General features: G+C 46.6%; 1 protein-coding gene across 1 annotated transcript in view; it reads left to right on the top strand.

Moving 5' to 3' along the window:
* ca10a (carbonic anhydrase Xa) overlaps positions 1–22,985 on the top strand; it is a 208,579-nt gene that overhangs the window by 24,110 nt on the left and 161,484 nt on the right. The window contains exon 2 of the mRNA XM_030097378.1: positions 7,921–7,995. Coding sequence (XP_029953238.1) covers positions 7,921–7,995 — 75 coding nt within the window. The remainder of the gene's footprint in view (positions 1–7,920; positions 7,996–22,985) is intronic.

Genomic DNA, 22,985 nt, shown 5'->3' with positions numbered 1-22,985 from the left:
GTTCAATGCAAATCAGCCCGATCCAGGAGTCCAACACGACAGATGCACGTGTTCCATAGCGAGCTGCGAGCCATAAACTAATTCCTGTTTTATAATAGGAAATGTGTCAAAAGCCATTGATTTAACAGCGCCGCCTTGTTTTATTCATGGCGTTTAAGCCATGTTGCTTTGCAGACTTCCTACGAAAGGCGCGCCTGAAGTGGCACTGCGTCCCCGCGCCGCCATAAACAATGCTTGAGTGACTCAGTGTGTTTAACGGTGAGGGCCCCGCACTTGACCCTCGTCGCCGGAGCTATTCCTGCCGGTTTGTGTGTGTGTGTGTGTGTGTGTGTGTGCGCCTGAGCTGGCCGGGCTGAGCCGTGAGGCTCAGAGCCGGAGTACAGCGCCTCGTGTGGCTTTGGGCTCGGCGGGCTCCCCGGGCCCAGCCGGGACCGACGCACTCACCTTCTTTAAACTCCCTCAATTATTGATGGTCGCTTCCTCATTCTCCAGCTGTCCGCCCGCTGCCTGCGCAAACAAAATAATGGATTTCTTCTTTTTTCGGCCTGGAGATGAGACACTGCGCTGGGCGAGGCAAGGAGGGCAAACACGGAGGGAGAGAGAGTGTGTGTGTGTGTGTATGTGTGTGTGTGTGTGTTCCTGATGAGGGCGGATTCGATGCCATCAGCCACTTCTACCTCTGAACGCACTTCTTCACACAGTTCCTGATAAGATATGTAAAAGAAAGCTTCCCTCCTCTGCCAGGTTTGGCTGCTCGTGGTCAGACCACACAGGCTTCCTATCAGACCCTTCACCACACGGTCAAAACGACAGCTGGAGTCAGACAAGAAAATGCAAAACCCTGAAACCTGCCATTGAAAAACAACACGAACTGTAGATCCACAACACCCATGGAGACACCCGGAAACACAGACGCTGCAGCAACACTGCAAAAGCTGCAAGTCATTTGCAAGAGAGGGAAAGCTGCAACAGTCACCTGATACCTGGAACAGCAAGACGAGAACAGGAGGGTATCCGCAACGGCAAGACGATATCTTCAACACCAACGTGTGTACGACAGCAGGAACACAAACACGATACCTACAACTGCAAAAGTCGCACAACAGTCATCCTCACGGAAGGACTCCCATTAGTCCGCAGCGTTAAAGCAACATTCACTGACAGAAGAGTTTGACTTTCTCAATAAGAACATGACCTCTGACCCCAGCCATGTCCTCAACTCTGAATATGTGCTGCTACCATCAGGGCGTCGGCACTTGGTGCCACGCTTCAGCAGGGTCAGACTGAGGGACTCCTTTGTCCATCAGTCTGTTCTGAAACTAAATGAGGAACTTAATTCATAAATCATTACGTACGAGTGGACAATTGTTTTAAAAGTCTTTCGTGTCCTGTATTTGTGTAATGTGTTTGTGTCTGTGCAACAGAGCCGCTGGAACATGTAAAACAAATTTCAGATCCTATAATCTGACAATAAAGTATTTAACTAACTAACTAACTAACTAACTAATAAATCTTAACCTTGCTTCACCATTGTGTCACATCTGATGTCTACAAGACGTGATTCAGAAGCATAAAAGCTCCAAAAAAAACCCAACAAATGAAAGAAGGTCTGCTTCTAAAACTGGTGAAATGTGGAATAAAACTTCACCTGTGTCTGTTTAGAAAAGAAACAACACTTATTTAGATCCCAACGTAGAGAGAAATCGGCATCACACTCCAGTTATAACTTGTTTTTCTGTTGCCGTCCCTCATTCATACATGTAGAAACAACCAGAAGGCTGAACCACAAAAACCAGAACCACTCCAGATGCTGGAGGCTGCCACCACATCCTGCCTTCACTCTTTAAAAAAAAAAACAAAAAAACGAAAACAAAAAACAAATGCAGCGTAACTATTTTATTTTTTTATTTTTTCTACTGTCTTGTAACTGGAACCTCTAATGGAGCACATCAGGCTGCTCTCTGAAAGCTGCATCTCAGATAGGAAACCAATTAGTTTTGGTTTGATTCAGTCTTCAAGGCCCCAGATCTTTCACTCTGTGACAGACACACACACACACACACACACACACACACACACACACACACACACACACACACACACACACACACACACACAGTCCGGGCTATTAAAAGGAGGCAGCAGCAGGAGCTGCTGAGAGATAATTGTCTCATAAGTCAGTAAGCACAGCTGTTGGCAAGGTCAAGTTTCGTTTATGCTCGTACGTCGCCGCTCTTTATTTCATCTCTTTGTCTTGTTCAATCTGTCTTTCTCTTGCTTTCTTCCCTTCTCGCTGTCTCTGCCGGAGCCGGTGCCCACCTGTCCCCCTCCCCTCCGTCCCCTCCGTCCCCTCGTCCCCTCCGTCCTCTGTCTTTCTGCATGGCCGGGCTCCTGGCCGGCTCCTGGCCCTCCATGAATATTAACACAGGAGTCTGAATGTTATATGAAAATGAGGTGTTTATCTACTGAGAGCTCACGGAGAGGGGTTTGGTGTTTGGTGTTTGGTTTTTGTTTTTTGGTGGCGGGGGCGGGCCGAACGCTGCCACATTCCACAAGTCTGAGGCTGAAATCGGCCGTAGCTGCTTATAGGATTCGGGTCAGTGAGAGGCCGATCCGTCACACGGCTTTACGAGGCCGAGCCGGCAGGAACCGGAGCCATGACGGCTCGGCTCAGCTCCACATCCTCCTTCTGCATCCACTACATCTTCTACAGTCCACAACACGTAGGACACCAGGTCACACGGAAACAAACCCTGAAATGTTCCTTTCTCAACTCAGCCTTCACCCTCTGCCTATTTTTTTTTATTCCTCAGTCATTCTGGAATATGCACAGACTCAACATGTCTGGAAACGTGGAAATCTCTCCACGGATCACCTGCAGACGTACTGAGCTGAAGTCATGAAGCGTCCTGCGGTCTGATGCATCAGAATGTGAAATCCTGTTATCAGTGCACAGTTTGAAAGTGGTCGTCTGTGATGGATGGACGGCTCGACCTCGGGCAGGAAGACGGCGTACTAGCGCCGGAGCGGCGCATGCTGCCGTCCAAGACGGTGTCAGAGAGAATTCTGCACTTTTTCAGGCTCAGCAGGTCATTTTCAGCTGACTGCATTTTAATGCTCCTCTTTCATGTATCTGCATTAAAATCCAGATGTTTTCAGAAGTGATTGCCTGCAGCCTCCCACAAAGAAAGGAGAGAGAAAACAAATAGATACGAAGAAAAAGGAGGTGAAGAGGAAAGAAGAAGACAGAACTCAGCCTGGATTAACAGTGTCAGGAAGTAAAGGGAAATATAAAGAAGAAAAACTAAGATAAACGAGGAAAACACAAGTGAAGGAAGATCAATGGATTATAAGGGCGAAGAGGAAGAAAAGAGCAGATGAGAACAATGATGGGAAAAGTAATAGCATGGCAAACGTGATCTATGGAAGAATGTCGATTGATATGAAATGAAGCAATAAGGCAGGAAACAACCGGGCCGGAAAAAATAGAGAGAAAGGAGATGAGCAAGTATTTTAGTTTATAAGGAAGACATCAAGTGAGAAAAACATGCAGCAGAAGATGAATGTTGGACTGAAAATGAAAGGTAAGGGCGTGCCGTGGTACGAGGAGAGCAGGAAGCAGCAGAACGGCGAAGGTTAAAGGTTTGAAGGAGGAGCAGAATGAGAGTTCAGGAGAGAACAGATCACATCTGGAGATGATTGAGCCTCATATTTCAATATTGACACTCATACTTTACATTTGTGTCCAGCTCTGAGAAATTGAACGAGAAACAGGAAGTCGTTAAATCAGGACACTGGTCTGATCCAGGGTTCCAAGGAAACAGGTGAGAGTTTTCGTTGTCTCTCACCAGCAGATCTGTTCCTCAACCACAAGGGAAAAAAAGAACAGCCCAGTTCCAGCTGGAGTGTTTAGGTTTTCAGGAGAGGTATTGGATTCTCCTCATTGATCCTGGGATTGCCACCCCGCCGGTCTTCTGTGGGAAACTCGATAGCCTGACATTTCTGTGCTTGATTGGATCATTTTACATTAGCGGGTGGGAGAAGTTCGGTCCGGGTGAGGAGAACTTCCCTCTCTGGTTTCTTTCCTCTCTGTGGATCTTTGTGAGCTTCTGCGTCGTCCGGCTGGACAAAGTCCATGTTTCTACCAGATTCTGAGGCAGGAGGAGTTTTTCCAAACTGTTTCTGCCCTTTTTGGTGTATCTGTTAATTAATTCCATTTTCACCAGGCGCTGGCTTCAGTCCTTCATTTCATTTCTTCTGCATGTATTACAGTAATTCTGAGTGTTGGTGTTTTCATAAAATTCATCACTTTCAGCCCCTCCCCTTGGAAAATGATGATGAAGCCACCCTGGGTGTGTTCGGTTAAGAATTTAGACAACTCAGTCGTTACAGATCAGTCATCAGTGACTCTTTACAGCAGCAGCAGAAACCTGAGTGAGAAGATCTGAGGTCTGAACATGAGAATGTCCTGACACGCCCACACCTCGTCTTCCTCTCCTCCCCCTCCTCTTCACCCCCCCCCCCCCCCCCCCCCCCCCACCCCGCAGCAGCTCCTCTGTGTTTCCTCTTATAGATCGAAGGCTTTTCCTTTCTGCTGATGTCAGGCAGGTTGATGTGGAGCTGAAGCCAGACGCTGCGAGAAACGAGGGCAAGGCTCTCTCTCTCTCTCTCCCCTCTCTCTCTCCCTCTCTCTCTCTCTCGCTCTCTCTCTCTCTCTCCCTCTCTCTCCCCCTCTCTCTCTCTCTCTCTCTCTCTCTCAGTGATTACGTCTCATCTATTGCAGAGACGACAGCATTCAGTGAGATTATATGGCGCTCTGAGTTTGCCAACACACACTTTTTCAGGATATTTTATTGCGTTGCGATCGTGCTCCACACACAACGATACAATTCGATAATTGCAGAATGAATCATGACGCTGCCTAACGAGTTTAGACCTGTAACATGACTGGCTTTCAGTTTATTTCCAGCGCATTTGCTTCCTGTTAGCAGTTCTAATAGAACTCGCAGCTCTCCGCTCAGATTAAACCGACACTTTTTAAGGCGTCTGAATTGAGAACAGCAGAAAAATTCATTCAGTCGAACTGGGAGCTTCTCACTTCTTCATGTTCCCGGGTTACTCTTGCATGGTGTTTGCAATGCAAACTGGGAAATAGGATCTTCTTGATCGGTAACTTTAAGCAGATCGTCCCTTTTATAAAAACTTTGAGAGGACTGCCCCAAACAGCCTGCTGACATAAAGCAGTTACCCAGGGTGCACTTCGGTGCTTGGGTCCGGATCGCCTCCCATCTGGCCGCACGTCGGCGTCGGGGCCGAACACGTTGAAATGAACCACCGGGGGCCGATCGGGACGCTTGCCTCCCTCGAAGCAGCTGTCGCGGTTTTATAGACGCTGCTGCGCGATAAAAATAATGTTTCATAAAGAATATTTAGCTTTTTATTGGAAACATCTCATAAAGCTTCATATGCAGCCTCCGGCTGTCAGAGCACTTGTGGATTCATCCTGAAGCTTAAATAATAATTAAAATTGAAAAAAAAATTTCAAAAACCCTCCTGATTCACTGTATTTTTTTTATTAAGTTGAATTAAACTGATTTGATAATTGACAATGTTTGTAAAAAGTGAAGTTTGATCGACTTGTGAGCCTCCTAGCTAACGGCCGACCAGCTCATTACCCGAACTCAGACTCTGTGAGTCAAGCTGCCGTGGTTGGTTCCTCCAGAGCAGGAGTGAAGAATTTACCTCAGGATTGATCGTTGTGGCGTCTCAGCAGCCCGTTCGAGTCTGATGCAGATAAAAATGTTTCCTATCTGCTCTAATTAGACTGGAAGAAGAGGAGCTGAGGGGGAGGAGAGGAAGAAAACAACTGTTTTATTCTCTTTTTTCTGTGTTATCAGCTGTGTTAGTGCAGAATCCATTACAGTGCACATGTGCAGGGTGTGTGTGTGTGTGTGTGTGTGTGTGTGTGTGTGTGTGTGTGTGTGTGTGTGTGCGCACACCAGCAGAAAGCTGCATCTGTATTGTTTGACGGCAGCTTGTAAGAGGATCATGTCCACAGGCACCAAATCTCCTTTATATTATTACTTACAGTAGCCTGAATCCCAGAGGCTCTCACTACCGCACCCCAGTACACACACACACACACACACACACACACACACACACACACACACACACACACACACACACACACATACACACACACACACACACACACACACACACACACACACACATACACACACACACACACACACACACACTCACACTACATGAGATACTGCTGTTCCTCCTTTTCATTATTTTTTCAGTCTTTACACAGAAAACATGTTGTTCAGGAATGTGTCACTGATTCAGACGGATTACCTGAGTGGTTCTCAAAGTGTGGGGCGGGCCCACTTCGGGGACGCTAGGGCGGTTTAGAGGGGCACAGCAGCAGGAAATGTCTGAGGATGTTTCCTGTGTTTTCTGTCAGAAATCCAGATATACAGAACATACTGGGTAACAGCTTATTATTCTATTAAAAGACATTATTATTCCAGAATGTGTTATGGAGACAAACTAAAATGACAACATAAGTTGCAGCCTACACAGAAATTCTTCTAATTAAGATGTTGTTGCTGATGGATCTGAGTTGTAACGGTTTGGTTGTTTGATTTAAACATTACCGTGAGTTGTGGGTGGGGTCATTTTCTCCAGAACCTCGATCTTTCCAGTCTTTTTAAAAGCACAGGACCATTTTCAGTCCTAAAAAAACAATAAAAAGATCATTGAGCAGCTCCTCACAATTAATATGGATAATATTCTAGAACATTGACAGCTTTGTTGATTGTCAGGAAAAAATAAAATCCTGGAGTTAATGACCAGAAAATGACTCGAAACATTACAGTTTTTAAGATTAAGGCCCTGGTTTAAGTTGCGACAGGAGAAAATGCACATTTGTGCGTTTTGTTGTTCATTGTTCATTCATTCATCTCGGATCACCTTGTCTTTTGCACCAGGCTGCTTTAGTTTTCCTCAAACCGCCGCAGTCAGCAGTTTAACGGTGTTTCAACTCTTCATGCGGTTCACAACAGCGAGGAGAGTCGACATTTGTTTTCCTCCTTTGTTTTTTGGGAAAAATAAATAAAGAAGAGGTAAATTGATGTTGTGTTTCAGTTTAAGCTGACATTTTTGCCCGGCTCCTGCGGCGCCGGGCTGCAGTCCAGCGCTCCCCCAGCGCTTTGGAAAAGACCAATACGCCGCCGCCGCCCCCAATCAGGGGCGGCTCGCACTTCCAAGTTAATTTACCATTCAACAGAGAGGGAGAAACAATTTATCACACTGACAAACAAGTCAACAAGCGGGATCCGTGATTATTTTCGCGCCCCGGACACCTTTGGGCCTGCGGCGGTGGAGATTGCCCTCTGAGAAAATAGCCTTCCTGGAAGTTCGCCCCCGCCCCACGCCTCAAATTGAACCTGCTGCCCAGAATTACTGCGGCACAGATTGGAGGTTCAGGCTGGCGGTGGGGGAGGTCTGCAGAGGTGACGGCAACTTTCTATTAAAGACAAGCAAGCGGGGCCGACCCCTGCACCCTCCATTAAGCTGCGCTTTTTGCGTTCGGTAGGGAAGGAAAAAAAAAAAAAAGTGGGCGGTGTAAAAAAGCAATATCCTAAAGCCCCGGTGGGTAATTCCCAGTCACAGCTCTCCGTACACTCAGACCTTTTCTCCGTCACCTCAATTATACTGTAGCGGGCCGCCGCGACCCGGGGCTTTCTGAACGCCGCGGAGAGCATTTCCATGCTAACGCCCGGGGAGGCGGGGAGTCCGGTTCCCTCCCCGTCTCCGGAGAACCCGCCGGTCTTTGCTGAGGTCCGCAGGAAAAGACGAGGCTGTGTCGATTGAGTGACTGACGTCTCTTCTCTCTTCACCCCACAGCACAGCCGAACCCGCCCAAAATTCACGAGGGATGGTGGGCGTACAAGGAGGTGGTGCAGGGCAGCTTCGTTCCAGGTAAGACTCCCGAATGCCGCCCGGTTTCCAGCGGAATACTGATTCTCCCCGGCGTTCGCGACTCGACACACTCGGCTTGATGCCGGAGTTGCTGGAGAAAACGCCACCGTGCCGCCCCCACGCCGCCGCCGCGCCGCCGCCACTCTGCCGCCACGCTGCCGTGGTTTGATGCTCCCATCCTGACAAGACCTTCCAACAACGGATGCTCCAACCCTGAGTGATTGACGGCACTTCTCCCAGAGTGTGTGTGTGTGTGTGTGTGTGTGTGTGTGTGTGTGTGTGTGTGTGTGTGTGTGTGTGTGTGTGTGTGTGTGTCAGGACAGTGCTTGTTCTGAAATGGTGTTTTTCTGCTGAGCTTTTGATGGAACCTGTTTCTGACTTGGTATGAAGGTTTGACATCAGCAGCTAAACTCGGGGTGTTTCTCTAAGCGAAGGCCTGGTTTTGCTCCGGCGTTGAAGAATCTGTTCCGGAATCAGTTTGCTCGCTAATGGAAGTCCACATTCTGGCCTTGCTGCACATATTTACTCATTTCACAAATACCGTCTCACAAGAATGGTTGAAAAAAACAAGCCGGTGGTTCAAGGCGAGGTCAGTGGAGCATTTATTCTCGGCACCACTTAGCAAATCCCCGCAGCCCATAATCTGGACGTTTATCGATGACAGCGACCGGAGAGCAGGAGATCGATAGCTCTCATGCCTAATGACATCGGGATTTGACCTGAAGGAACGTTATTTATCAAGTTGTGGTCATTAGTGGAAATCCAAGATGGCTTCCCAGGATGCTTTCACTCACCGTCGTGTTCCCGCAGATAGAACCGGTGCTTCAGGCCGATGGGTCTGCCGAGAGGCGTTCAGGGACGTCACGCTCCGAATGGACTGCAGCCAGGATTCTCTGAAAACTACCAGTGTGGAGAAATATGAAGAAAGATAGAAATACTGTGTTCATCCCAGAGGGAAACCGAATATTCTTTAATTATTCAAAAAGACATTGGAATTTGGCCTGTTGAGCATTTTTCTGTATTTACAGTCAGGATGGACTGATCTGAATGTTTTCTGATAGATATAAATAACCAGACAGAGTGAATTAAAAGAAGACATAATGGCTCCACGTTGGGATGGGTTTGGAAATGAAAAACACTGGATTTATTTTCCAGATGAGCTCTCAACATTCATGCACGATCTGAATCATTTTAAAAACGATGGTTGAACGATTTAAAACCTGGACTATATAAATGTTGTTTTTCTTATGGATGCACGATATATCGGCATTGGTCCCAGTATCGGCTCATTTTTTACCATATCGGTATCGGTCCAATAAGTACAACTAGTCTGATATTAATAGCAGACTTTCATTCCCATCCAGTTACGGCTGTGTGTGTGTTCAGGTTGGTTTAAGGTGAGGAATTTGTGAAAATAACTTACAGTTCTGAAATTTGGATGTAGAAATTTCCTAGATGTGAATTTACAGACTTATATTGGTTTGAAAAAAACAAAAAACCAGTACAGAAGTGGGTTTATTTTTCTGGTTCTCAAATCATAGTTTCAATTTCTGGACATTTACATTTCTAATGACTGCAGTGTTTGTTATCAATAAGTTCATCGACCTTAACTGCAATATAAATATTAATATTGGTCACAGTCTTCCTTTCGGTGCATCCGTACTTCTTCCCAATCCCGGGAGCTGATCACTGATCTGTGCCTCGTTGACGGTCTCGGCTCAACGCAGACCATTTGTGGTGTCCACATTAAGTTGATGTGAGCTGTTTGTTGCGACGTCCCGGGATGTCCGCCGCCGCGCTCTGACGGCGGTCCAGGCCGCCGGCTGCTGGGAGCCTTTTATCGGGTGAACGTGGTCAAACGGAGACACGGGGAGGGTTAATGGACGCTGAGTGCTGAAGCTGCAGCCTGTCAGCTCTCTGCAGCACCGCCTCGGGACGGGCCGTCATGAGGGGCGCCTCAGTAGATTCACTGATATCCACGTTTCCCAGGGTGCAGGCTGGTGGTTCGGTTTGAAACCGGTGAGGATCCCAGCTGAGGTTTTGGAATGAGTCACAGGTAGCTGAGCCGCTGTCTCAACACTGAGGCTTCACACACACACACACACACACACACACACACACACACACACACACACACATACATAAATAAGCACTTGTTCGCCCTTCCCTCCGGCAGCGTGGCCGCTCCGTTTGGAGCTCGCCACTTTACTAAACCGCCGAACAGCAGCTGGAGCAGTTAAACATCTTTCTGAAGCTCCTGCGGCTGAATCCTCTGCCCGAGTTACCTTCTTCTGCCTCGCAGCCGGCGCGTCACAGAGGAAGGAGAGGCCTTCGGTTTCATGACGGAGAATCTTCCTGCTGCAGCTGAAAGGGTTTGTGTGGAGGAAGCCGGGATCCGTCTGATGTGCACACTGGGGGCGCGTCACAGCCATGATACACTCCCTCAAAGCCCTAATCTATTACAGGCAGGGTTATATAACATTTCCTTCTGCCGCCTACACTTCAGCTATTCCATGAGAGATTATCAGCTCGGGAGACATCTGTACAATCTGCTTTTTGAATATTTTACAGGTGGAGCGGGAGTGGAGGGGGTTCTATACAAAAGTTGCGTTTGATTGACAGCCGAAATAATATTGTGGAAATTGAAATGGAAATGATTCTCCTCCGTCTGTCTGGAGCGTTGCTGTGAGAGCCGGAGCTGCTCTCCTGCTGCAGAGGTCTGGACCTCTCCAGGCCTTCTCACCTGTTAATGGCCCATTTAGCCGCTCCGACCCGCCTCCCCACAGAGGTCAACGACCTGCAGTGACACCGCCCCCCCCCTTCCCCCTACTCCCCCCCTCAAGGTTAGCAAAGCTTCACTTTCCTCCATCGCGCGTCGCCGGCTCTGACCTTTGGAATATTGCTTATCCTTTCCGAGTGCTCGCAATTAGCTTTAAATTTGTTAAAGGTCACGTATAACTCTTCGGCTTCCCCCTCCGCTCTCACCTTTCGTTTGCCGACGTTTGACTTTTTCAGGTTGGGGGTTAAAAGCGGCGCCGTCGGCCATCAATCCGCGGCGTCCGCTCGGCCTCCCGTCTCGCAGCCGCCGCCGATCTGAATGTGATTAATGGGAGCGCGCCGGCGACACGCATCTTAATTAACACGCTCGTTAGATTCTTCTGCTCGACACCAACCGGCGTCTCAGACGGAGGAATTAACGGCGCGGCGTGCGGCCGACTTGTAGGTTTAAGAAAACTTTCACTCCATAAAGCGCATTAATTGTCTCTGTTCGGATGTCAAAGGAGCAAAAGATAGTCATTTAACTCAGCTAATAACCTGCCCCAGCAATGTCTGAGCACTTTCATTTTACAATAGTACAAATAGTAAAAGTGACTCTAATAAGCTGTGAATGATTAATGAGCCGCAGCAGGAGGAAAAAAAACTTTGGTTAAAGCAGTGATTAGTGTAAGTCTGCCAGGGGACGGCTCATGGAGCTGGATTTAGTCTGGATCACAAAGGATTACTGCCGATCAAATGCAATAAGAAATATGCTGCTGCAAATCAAATCTTTCTTTTGTGGGTAAGTGACACATTTCCTTAGACGACAAATTGATATCAGACAATATCCATCTATCCATCGATCCATCTATCCATCCATCCATCCATCCATCCATCTATCCATCCATCCATCCATCCATCCTGTTTTTTGCGATATACTCACTGATATACTTACAGTTTTCCAGTTCATAAAATCTTCTGCTATGATTTTTTTTTCACATGAAATTAAACTGCTGTAAAAAGTTAAAATGGAGAAAAATGTAAATGTAGAAAAAAGTGAAAAGGGAGAATAAATCAAAATCAGGTAGAATATAAACATAAGGAGTTGATTTCAAACCGCATGAATCCGTGGCCGTTCATTGGTCGATTCCTGCAGTGTTTCACCACAAAGTGCCTCCCAGGAGGGAAAGTTTCCTCCACTGCTGTGGCTGCAGATGAAAACTCCAGGACGAGTTCGTCCCGCTCTCTCAGTTCATCCTGCAGTCGAGAGAAGTCGCTTCCCCAGGTGGGTGAAGGTGTGTTTATTCTCAACACATGCACGGAGTCGCTGCAAACTCAGCTCCGAGCTGAAACCTGGTCCAGTGAGGAGGTTAAAGAACCAACCAGAGCTTAACTCTTCTTTCTCCAAACGGAGAAAATGTTTTTTGCTGAAGCTACAGCCTCATTTTTCAGGTGAGGAAGGCACCGTCTCCCTTCCAGTCGGAGTAACTCCTTAGCAGCATCACACCAGCTGACAGCCTCTTAACAGCAGGACTGGAAATCAAACGGCCTCCTTTGAAAATTCTCGGCAGGATGTGGCTCAGATCGGCCTCCCAAATTTATCATTCATTTAGCTGGATTTAACTCCTCAGGTTCAGTCGGTGTTCAGTCAAATGGATTTAAAGGTGATTTATGGATAAAGAGCTGGTTTAAGATCAAGTCTGTGCCTGAATGGGAAAAACTTGAAAAAGAGCAGCGTTTTCACGTAATAAATATTTAAATTGGTTTTGGAAACAATTGATTATTTCAGAATCAGTGTGGAGACATTAAAGTGGAGGGCTCAAAACAAAGTAGGAAGAAGTGAATAATCCCACCTCTTTACATCTTTGTCATTACCTTAATCTGCCATTCAAATAACATATTCTCATAACTAACACCAATTCCAGTGCATTAATGTACCCAAAAGTCAACAGATAAAACACGTCTTTCACTCAATGCAGCACCAGAAACAAACGACCCTCCTGCCATCACCGAACCCTGAACCGAGGAACACAATCAACTCTGTATTTCTCTTTTTCTATTGACAATCGTCTCGTCTCCAGACATAATCTATTACATATTTTCACTCCACACATGCTGAAGCAAAAATTTGCAGATTTTATGTTTTAAACAAGAATTTCTCCTTCTCTTTCACAGAACAATTTCTGAGTATTACCTATGAAAAAGTTATTCCTATTCGTTTATTTAACAAAAAAGAAAAAAAAAAAGATTGACAGGAATACAAGCATCTTCTCTAACTTGGAACTTCCCAACTGGAAAATGCTTATTATTAGTTACATCCACAGCCACATGGGAACTTTTATAGTTATAACTGGTGTTCAGGCGATTTTATCTCAGTAAAAGTTAAATTATCTCAGGATTATAAACCTAGCATACATGATTTATTTGAAACAAAACATGTGTGAGGACGATCTGTAGCAGAGTCAAAGCGGTGGGAAAAACAAGATCAAAAGAAAAGAAAAAGATTCACAAGAGGTTACAGGACAAAGAGAACACATAAAATACCTTATAACAGAGTTTACAGATAAACGCCGTGGAGAGCCAGGTGAGGAAATGTCTCTCTGCACAGTTACAGTTTGCTAAATGCTGAATTCATTTTATGTGAGTTGAGTTAATCGCGACACTTTATTCCATCAGCATGAACTCTCAGAGCCAATACCCTGATATCAAAATAAAGCCTCTGTTGTTATTGAGAGGAGCCTTTAGTGGAGGTTTTTGAAATACTGACCACACATCATATAACTTGCTGTGTTAGTTCAGTCTTCCACTACCAGGGAGTGCAAAACCCTTCTATAAGAGACAAAGAGCATAATGTGCCTGAAATGAGGCCCTCCTGGTGTCCACCGCATCCGTCTTGCTCTGAAAATCTTCATCTCCTGCCTTTTTGTCAGCCATAAAGAGATTATCCTAATGGTGGCGGTTTGGTGGAAGTTATGAATCCGGAGACTTATGAAGTCTCCCTGGGTGATGTTATTTACGGTATCCGGCTGCTGTGTGATTGCTTTTCTGGAATGTGTAGCGGGGGTCTCGCGGGATGGAGAGATAGAAGGAGTGATTTACAGACCGGAGCCCCCTGCGAGCCCCGGGCTGCCTGCACACATTTCTCTCCCCGAAAAAGATATTGTCATATTCATGAAGGTGTGGAGATGGTTATGTGTGCTGCGGGAGAGGGCGGTGTTTAGATGAGTGTTCCTCGGAGGGGTCTCAGCTCCGTTAATGCCATTTGCGTCCCTCCTTTTTTTTTTTCTAATCTCGTTAAAGACTGTGTTAAAGTCAAGACTGGATCAGACGATATGCACAGTGAGTGTAATGAAGACAGACTGCAGCCACTCCTGGAACGTTACGGGAGCTTCAACTCTTCTGCAGTTCGCTCTATTTAAAGCGTTATTCTAGGTAATCCAGTGATCAGTGTTTTTTTTTTTGTGAGTTACACCGATTTGTGCTGGTGAGACATAACCGCACCTCTAAAGGGGAAATCTTTATCTTATGCACATTTCTTGTGCAGAGGTGTTAAACTCATTTTATTTTGACAGCCACAGAGAGCAAATTATCCATCTGAAAGGAGTGAAAAAAAAAAATACTATAATAAAATCTGAAGAGAGAACGCTCCACGTATTTTCTGAACATGTTGACGTTTCTAATGCAATTCAAAAAATATTTTGTGAAGATGCCTTTGCATGGAAAGTCTGTTTGTTTGTAAAGGCCTTGGTTGGCTTGAGGTGTTGTCCGAGGCAGAGGTTTGTCTCTCGCTGTAGCTCCTGATGGGAGGAGATTTAAAGCTCTTGATGCTCAGACGGCCTGGTGCTGTTGATGGAGGAACGGTGGCTCAGCATTAGCGGTGAAATCACTCAGTACTGATAGATCAGGAATGGAAGACGCAGCCAATATCTACTGAAACACACCCGGTGGAGATAAACTCTGCTTCCTTCTCCACTTTCAATCCATACCTCCGTTCTTAATCAGGCCTGGATCCTGCTCTAAACTTTCCTTTAGACTAAGATTCTCCTTTTACTGTGTACATTGTATTTGAGACTAAAATCCTTAAAGGGTCTTATAGTTCTGACGTACCACCATCAGAAGTGTGTTCGTCTCCCTTCAGTTTCCTGACGCATCAGATTGTGAGGACTGTGTTGTGACTCGGCGTGGCGTCCTGCTGCTCCCCTCCCTGCTGGAGTCGTGTCGGAGGGCAGCGCTGCCACATTTAGAGCAGTGGGGCAGCGGTAGCTGGTGCCCAAAGGCAGAGGCAACGCCAGAGAGGCAGAATGCGGGGAAGCAGCGAGTCGTCAGCTCTCCGCTAGCGAACGTTCTCCCCACAGATCCACATTCGGCCACTTTGTTGTTGTTGATTCAGGATTAAACTGTTTAACTGCCTGCTGATACTGTATTTGTGGAAATAATCAGGATGAGTGTTGCCGCTAATTTGCTTCATCGTTGTTGTGTGTCCAGTAATTATATGAGTTCTGGTAAATTAGATCTCCCTCGCAGAACTCGAGATGCTTTTGGAGACGATTCACGAAAAAAGCTGCGAATGTCTGTAAATGTCAAGGTTTGATGAGAGGAACTGGAGAAAGTGCTTCAAAATCAAACCAGTCGTGTTTCAGTCTCAGTCTGTTGCTTGTTTTGGGGGTTTTTCTTGAGGCCTGCCTCAGGACGGGGGAGCGTGTCCAGCTGTGGAGACGTGTCCAGCTGTGGAGACGTGTGCAGCGGTCTGTGGCCCATCAGGTGCAGGAGGAATTCATCACGCCGCTACAAACCATTTATATGAAGTTGGCGCCGGCAGTCCAGCTTGTTGAATCAGTCTTGGAGGCCGATGAATTACTCAGAGTGACGAGAATAGTGGTTTCCTGCGCTCCTGTAAAACGCTGTGAATCTCCCACAAAAACACCATTTACCCCAGACGCCCCAAAGCCTGCTGGGTGAGACAAACACCGAAACTTTACCCACTTCTAAAGCTGCTCTGATTGAAGCCATCGTGTTTTTTTTCCACCCACATCATGGAGGACGTCATGCCGATCGGGCCTCCACCTGTATTTCCCATGTTTTGGGAGGTGTCGGTTGTTTAATTCCCCCGCTGACATTCGTGTTCGACGCCGATGAAAACAAACAGCTGCGCCGTTTCTCGTGGGCTGGTGAGCTGATTAACTATTTTATTTTTCACGCCCCGCTGATGGAAGAGCCAGCCACCAATTACAGAGTAGCAGCAGCCAAAAGGCAGCATTGAGAGAACCCAGTCCAAGGTTTGTCTTTTTTTATTCGTCTCTCCTTTAACCACTCCCGTTCAGCCCGGTGAATCGATGGAGGATGCTAATTGGCAGGTACTTGGCGGATGTCTGGCAGGTAGCGAGCTTCTCTTCCAGTGGCGATCCCTGATCGAAAACCAATTAAAGCAGCCCGTTGGCCGGCGGCGGCGGCGGCGGTGGGGCTACGCACGATTTGCCATCAGGCTGGTATATGCGAGGAAAATGGATATTCAATAGCTTGTCTTTGATGGTGCCCCAGTCGGCCACTGAGCTGGAGATGTTTGAATCTGCGGCGCTGTAGCATAAATAGGAGTGTGATGAAGCAGCGGTGGGACGGCGGCCTGCGGAGGCCGGGAGGCGGCTTCTGACAGCCGGCACGGCACACCGGAGGCGCTTTGACGGGCAGCCCGCATCCAAGCTAAACAGATTGAGCCCCAGTGGAAATTTCTCCCTTCCTATCAGGCTGAAATATTACCTGTAGTGCTGATGTGCTCCCACACTATTTTTCCACTTTGGTGCACATCCCGGCGATTTTTCTCCCTCGCAGTTTAGCGCTCAGGTGTCTACAAATGGAAGCGATACCGCCGCGGATCAGTTCAGCTTGACGAGTTTTTAAAAACGCAGGAGGGAAGAAAAGGTTTCCGAGCTTCTTTGTGAGCCGGGAGCCTGGCTCCTGAGCGAGCGCCAGCGTTTACTACAAAGACCTCACGAGGCCCGTTGCAGCTCGGCGCTGGTGTTTACTGCCTCGCTGTTCTTCACACAGGATGTAAAACCTGTCTGGGCTTTAGAAGATCATGCAACTCAAACTGACCTTGAGGTAAATCAGTGATTTGGATATATCCGGTATCCTTTATACAAACTCTCCTGTCACTTCCAGGCCTGACCTTTGGCTGACTGTGATAGGAAGTAATTACGTTGATAATTTGTCGAATTCGCAGAGACATTTGCGCGCTCGTGTTGGGGCGATCCATTAACACGGTGGTCCGGACTGGAGACCCTTCAGCAGCTCCTAATGACAAACCCTGACATCAATCAGGAAAACGAGCTTACAGGACGAGTGTAACGACAACATGATGAGGAAACGGCAGTGGAGAGAGGGAAATATTAGCATTTATGCTCGATTAGCTCCTCACATTGGCAAGTTCAGCATTTTTGTAGTACAGACAGCCATGTTTTCGTCCACATTATTGAACAAAGTGTGTCTATTCAGATGGAGTTTGAAATGAGAGTTCATTCTCTTCATTTTTTTAACACAAGCTTATAATCAGAATTGAAAAGCGAACCTGGATCCAGACTGATCCTATCAGCGTTATCAGTGTTCTGAATGTTATTGTGGGTGAGAAGTGTCAGCTGGAGAGCAGGGAGCTGTGAAACAGGAACTCTCTGGTCTGTGGTTGGATTGATTTCAGCCTGGAAGAGCCGACGCTCCTCCTGGACGCCCTCTGATCCCACTTCCTGAAGGCTGCTCGTGTCTCTGAACGTGAGCGAAGTTCACATACAGAGAGAATCTCTGGCAGAAAGCAGCCTGCGTGCTGCTGCAGCTCACTGTCACACACACACACACACACACACACACACACACACACACACACACACACACACACACACACACACGCAGGAGGGAGATAATTCCCTTCCAGCGCAGAGCGGGCAGAGCGAAGCATGCTGGGCTGATGTTAGGGCAGTATTTACATTTTCACTAACCTTCTGTCAATTACTAATGTGATATTCCGAAAATCCTCCATACACACACACACACACACACTCACACACACATGCAGAGAGAGACACACAGTGACAGCTGTGGGTATTAAGTGGCAGTGTGATGGATGGGGTTCAGACATGATGGCTCTCATAACCTCCCCTTTATTTACCCTCGGCTGACTGACAGCAGGGAGAGGAGGGAGGAGTTACAACCTCCATCCCCGAGTGAAACACACGTTACAACCACATCCACCGATGTTCATGTCAATTCAAGGCTTTCAATTCAAACTGCATGACTGTAACGCTAAAGGGTCGCTTCAGTGCGTCAGCATTTAATGTCACAAAACCACTGCTTTATTCTTCATTCTTCCTTCTGCTCCTTTTCATTTATAACTTTGGAAACTTCAGTTTAGTGTTGAACTAATGGAGGGTTGTCAACAATTATTTTTTTAAAATTAGGGGTTAAAAATTGGCTCAAAGAAAAGGAATAGGAGCGAAAATTCATTTTACTGTCAAATTTAAATATTGGATGGTTTAAATTCCACACTGATGAGTGTTTTCTGGTGTGAAACTGCTCCGCTGAAGGTAAAAGATTTAGATAAAGTCATTTTTGCACATTCAGTTGGTGATTTTGTGTGTTGATTGCAAGTTCTCAAATGATGTTATTAATCACAATTAGTTGTGATGAATTATTTACTTTTATTAATCAATTGACAGCGCTAATAAAAAGGTAATCATTAATGGAATATGTGAAAACAATTTTATTTTAATTACAACACACACACACACACACATATATATATATATATATATATATATATATATATATATATACATATATATATATATATACATATAGCAATGAGTCAGGGTGAAGCGAAAGATGAATTGATCCAAAAGGAGAAGAAGCAGAGTGAACCGCAAGACTGATAGAGAATATTTCTACATGATGCTCGATAGCAGGAAGTGCAGGTGGATGAAACAGGAAGTGGGAAGAGAGGACAGATGTGAAGAGGGGAGGAAGGGAAAGGTGGAGCAGATGTGGGTGTTGGTGGAGGAAATGATGCCATGAGGGAAGGGAGGAGGAGGACGAGATGAGATGGAGAGAGACGGGAACGAAAGGACGAGCGAATAGGGTTCGAGACGGACGAGAGAAGATGAAAGGAAATCAGATGGAGGACAGGAAGCGTTGACGGGCGGGAGGAGAGTCCAGTCCGGGAGATGAAAGCAGCGGCAGCGGCAGCCGGGTGGAGGTGGAGGCTGAATGAAGAGGTTGGAGTAGAGGAAGACTGAAAGAGTCGAAGGGGAAAAAAAAGATGATGGAATGGAGGGAGAAATGTGAGGACGGGTGCAGTCGCTTCTCCTCACCTCATTTCAGTCCCTCAATTCCACAGGTGAGTGAGAGCGTGTCCATCACCGTGCGCTGCCTCCTCTCCGCCGCTGATTGCCTCACATGCTTCAGTCCAAGGTGAATCAGCGTCCGGCTGAGCGCTCGCCGCTCGCCGCTCGCCGCTCTCCGTCCTCCTGGAGGAGCCCATCCCCCCCTCCGCCGCCCCCTCTCTGAACCTTCACCCTGTCAGGGAGGAAGACTTTCTGGGCTTCGTTCATTAGAAGAACGTCTTCATTCACTTTTATCTTCACCTGTTTGACAGTACCTGGCCCAATCTTTGCAGGTTTTCAGATTGATTTTCATATTTAATGATCATTTTCAGCAGAACCAATATATTTTCTCTCATCTCAGAGATCTCAGTTCGTCAGGATACAGTGGAAGAGTTCGCTCTTCCTATGATTTGAGTCAAACTGCAAAACTTTCAGATATTTGGGGTTAATTGGACAGAAATCTTTGAAACCCTTCTTCTTTTCATTCTTCAACACACATCATTACCCTTTTTCATTTTACTTGTTTTTGAGATGTTTCAGATTATGTCCTCAGTATAGAAATAACTGACAAAAAAAATTATATATATATATATATATATATATATATATATATATATATATATATATATATATATATATTGTAAAAAATATTCTCAGTTTCTGAACGATTGTTATCTGGTTTGTTTTTTTTCCTTATTATCAGTGGCATCATCTCGATGTGTCGCTTCATGCACACTGCGGAAATAACCGAAATGTTCAGCTGTTTTAAAAAACTGATAGGCCGTGGAAATGGTTGGAATGGCCTCCAGGAGCACTTTAGTCTAATTTCTGCTTTCCTCCATGTTTGGAAACATGAAAACGTCAGTGTTTGGTTGATGCTTGAGCGTCTGTTTCCACGACGACGGTGCCCGGAGCCGCTGCAGGCACAACTTTATGGAAACCGAGCTTCCTGTCTCCTTCTATGTTGATGACCTCTTCATTTCCAGGCGTGCCTGTGGTCGCGGCTCGTATTAGAAGGATTGAATCCCTGCTACTTGTTATTCAACACAAGTGTGAATCCATTCTGCCAATCAACAACAACAACAACAACAACAGAAAGGGGCTTCGCTGCAGCTCGTTAGCAGCTAGCGGTGATTCAGCTCGCCGTCCAGGCTGCAACATGAAACCTTCAGATGACAATATCATCCTCCAAACGTCTGGAAAACACACTTCCTGTCTTTGACACTTATTATCGGCAGCTTTGGGACCCTATAAGCGAAATATTACCAGCATAGTAATATGGGGCATTTCTGATCTGTCGTAGGCATTGTGTTTGCCAGATCTGCTCATTTTCTATATTTCCTATAATGTTAGAATAAAACCAAAATCAACATTTGATAATTAGGACAAAATACAATCGATCAAAATGTAATTCCCATGTCTGATAATAACTTGAATTTATTTGAACTAAGCAAACTGCTGTCCTGGAATTTGAAGATGCAGACCTGGGATCTGATGTTTGCTGGTTTGATTCCCACTGCTGTGGGCCCCTGAGCACGAACGATTAATCCAGTATGATTAACTTAAGTAGATTATTAACTAATTTTTGTGCTGATTTCTTATTTTTCTGTGGATATTTCTCTTAAAATTGACCCTATATGTATATATATGTATGTAAGTTTCAATCTGGAACATAAAAGTCCTGAAAACACGTGTTCGGACTGTCCTTCAGCCACACTCGCGGTCCCCGGTTTGAATCCGTGGCTAATAAAAGCGCGGCCAGCCGTCATGGAGGCGCGTCCGGCGGCCGGCGGAGGATCGCTGCCAAACTGCGTTTCCTCTCTGATACTGATAATGTGTACCGCCGGGATTACAAACTGTGATATAAGTCAAATAATCTGCCGCCGTCTGAGCCCGGTGCAGGACAAAGAAGATTACTGAGCAAAAATACCCGATTACATGTGCCCCCCCGCGCCGCCGCCCCCCCGGCCCTGTTTGTTTTAGACTCCGCCGGCTGTGTGTTTAACGGCTCCGGGTGGCATTTAGGAAGCAGCTGCAGATCCACGGCGAGCCGCCGCCGCTTGTGCTCCAGTCAGATTTACATCAGGCTGGTTTAAAGTCCTTACCGACGCCCCCGCCGGGAAACAAATGGCTGCCGAGACAGATTGCTCGCAGACGCCACGAGGCGCCGTGTGATTTATCTGTTTTCCTTCATGTATCCGCTTCTAAAAGCAAAGAAAAAGAAATAAATAACAGGGATAAAATGCGTGTCACATTCCCTCCATTGATGCGGGGCTGCTTCTTCTCCTCTGTTGGCGTCCGGAGCCGGAGGCAGGTGAATAAAGCCATCGCCGCCGAGTGGCCGGGTGTTGATAAAACTTCTTTTTTTTGTCTTGGAGGATCTGCAGAGGAATGTCAGCGGAATGCAAAAGAGCCCGGTGTTATATCACCGCCGCGCTCGGTGAGAGATGTAAAGATTAAGCTGCGTCCCGGGGCTCCACGCCGCACGCCGTTTTGCTTATGGAGGCAGAACCGAGCCGGGGTGGCGGCGGCGGCGGCGGCGGGGGGGTGAATGAAGACATTATGCAGAGTGCACAGGGTGAGGCTGATGTCTTCCAATGCAGACGGATCAGCCACACATCCCGGACCGGGTCTGCTGGACGCCGTGCAGACCGAGGAACGTTCTGGATCCCCGTCGTCAGACTGCAGAGCGATTTCATCTTGTTTTTTCTCCCATTAAAATAAATAATCCGCCGATGCACCCGAGGCGCTGACTTATGAAGCTTGTTTCAAGGTCTGGATTTCTCTCAGGGAGATATTCAATCCTTTTTTTTCAGCTCCGTTTGACAAGAAGCAAGTATGACTGGTGTAATAATTCAGCTCCACGCTGCAAGAACTTGAAGTTTCACACAAGTTGAGATCAGATCAGTGTTTTTTTTTTCTTTTAAATGTTCTATTCTTTTTCAAATGAGCTTTTGTTTTCAGGTCAGCCTCATGTGAAAAAGGGCCGTTGATGCAGAATTTCAAACTGTTGAAACAAAGTTTTGATGGAAAAAGCGCCAGTCAAGGCTGAACTCGGTTTGGATTTTCAACATTTTTAATCATTTGAGCCTCAGAGGTAGATTTGTGCAGGCTGCATGTCAATAACCAGGAAAAAGATATTCTAGCAGTGTTCTGAACAGCCGAAAAGACCAAGTATGGAAACTTAGGAAGCTGAAGATGGTCTATTTTAAAAATTACAGTGAATTTTGGTCTTATTGTTCTACGGTTAGCATTAGCGCTTCACTAGCTGTTAGCCAGTCCTGCCCTGCTGGGTGTTTCTGTAACGGAGCCGAGGGAGTCCAGCGAGGAGACCCTCTTGAACAGGGACCTCTGTCGAGGCCTCCTGGTCCGGGCGGTGCAGGGGAAACGGGTCACTCTGGAAACACGGCGTTAGCAGCTAGCCTGTCGTCGATCGCAGACTTCCTGATTCCTTTATTGCTGTTGGACTTTTCCCCTCATGGAGGCATTATGTGTAATTTTAAGCTCTCCTCCAGCCAGCCGGAGTCGGTGCTGTGTGCTTTTCTCCACATGTGGCCTGTTCCAGTAACAGCAGCTAACCAGTTCAAGCATTAACAGCAGAAACCCTGCTGATCGAAGTGCTGCGGAGTGTAACATGTACAGCGACATGACACTCCTTTAAAAGCAATCCTCTGTGTGTCTCCTCCTGTTGTTCGGTAGAAGGTGGCATTTGAAAGCCTTTCTTCTCTTCGGCAGCACCGTGAACTGAGCCAACGTGCAGAAACGCGAGCTTTAATCCAGGTGCAGGTTTCTGCTTCCTGTTGCAGTGGCGTTCAGGGTGCAGGACGGCGGCTCCGTTTAAACAAAGCTTCCCAGCGGGGACGGGGGCTC

The sequence above is a fragment of the Salarias fasciatus genome, chromosome 8 (assembly GCF_902148845.1).
Source record: "Salarias fasciatus chromosome 8, fSalaFa1.1, whole genome shotgun sequence".
In the NCBI taxonomy this organism is placed as follows: Eukaryota; Metazoa; Chordata; class Actinopteri; order Blenniiformes; family Blenniidae; genus Salarias; species Salarias fasciatus.
Note: the sequence above shows the minus strand (reverse complement) of the source record. Positions and strands in the feature narration are given on the sequence as shown.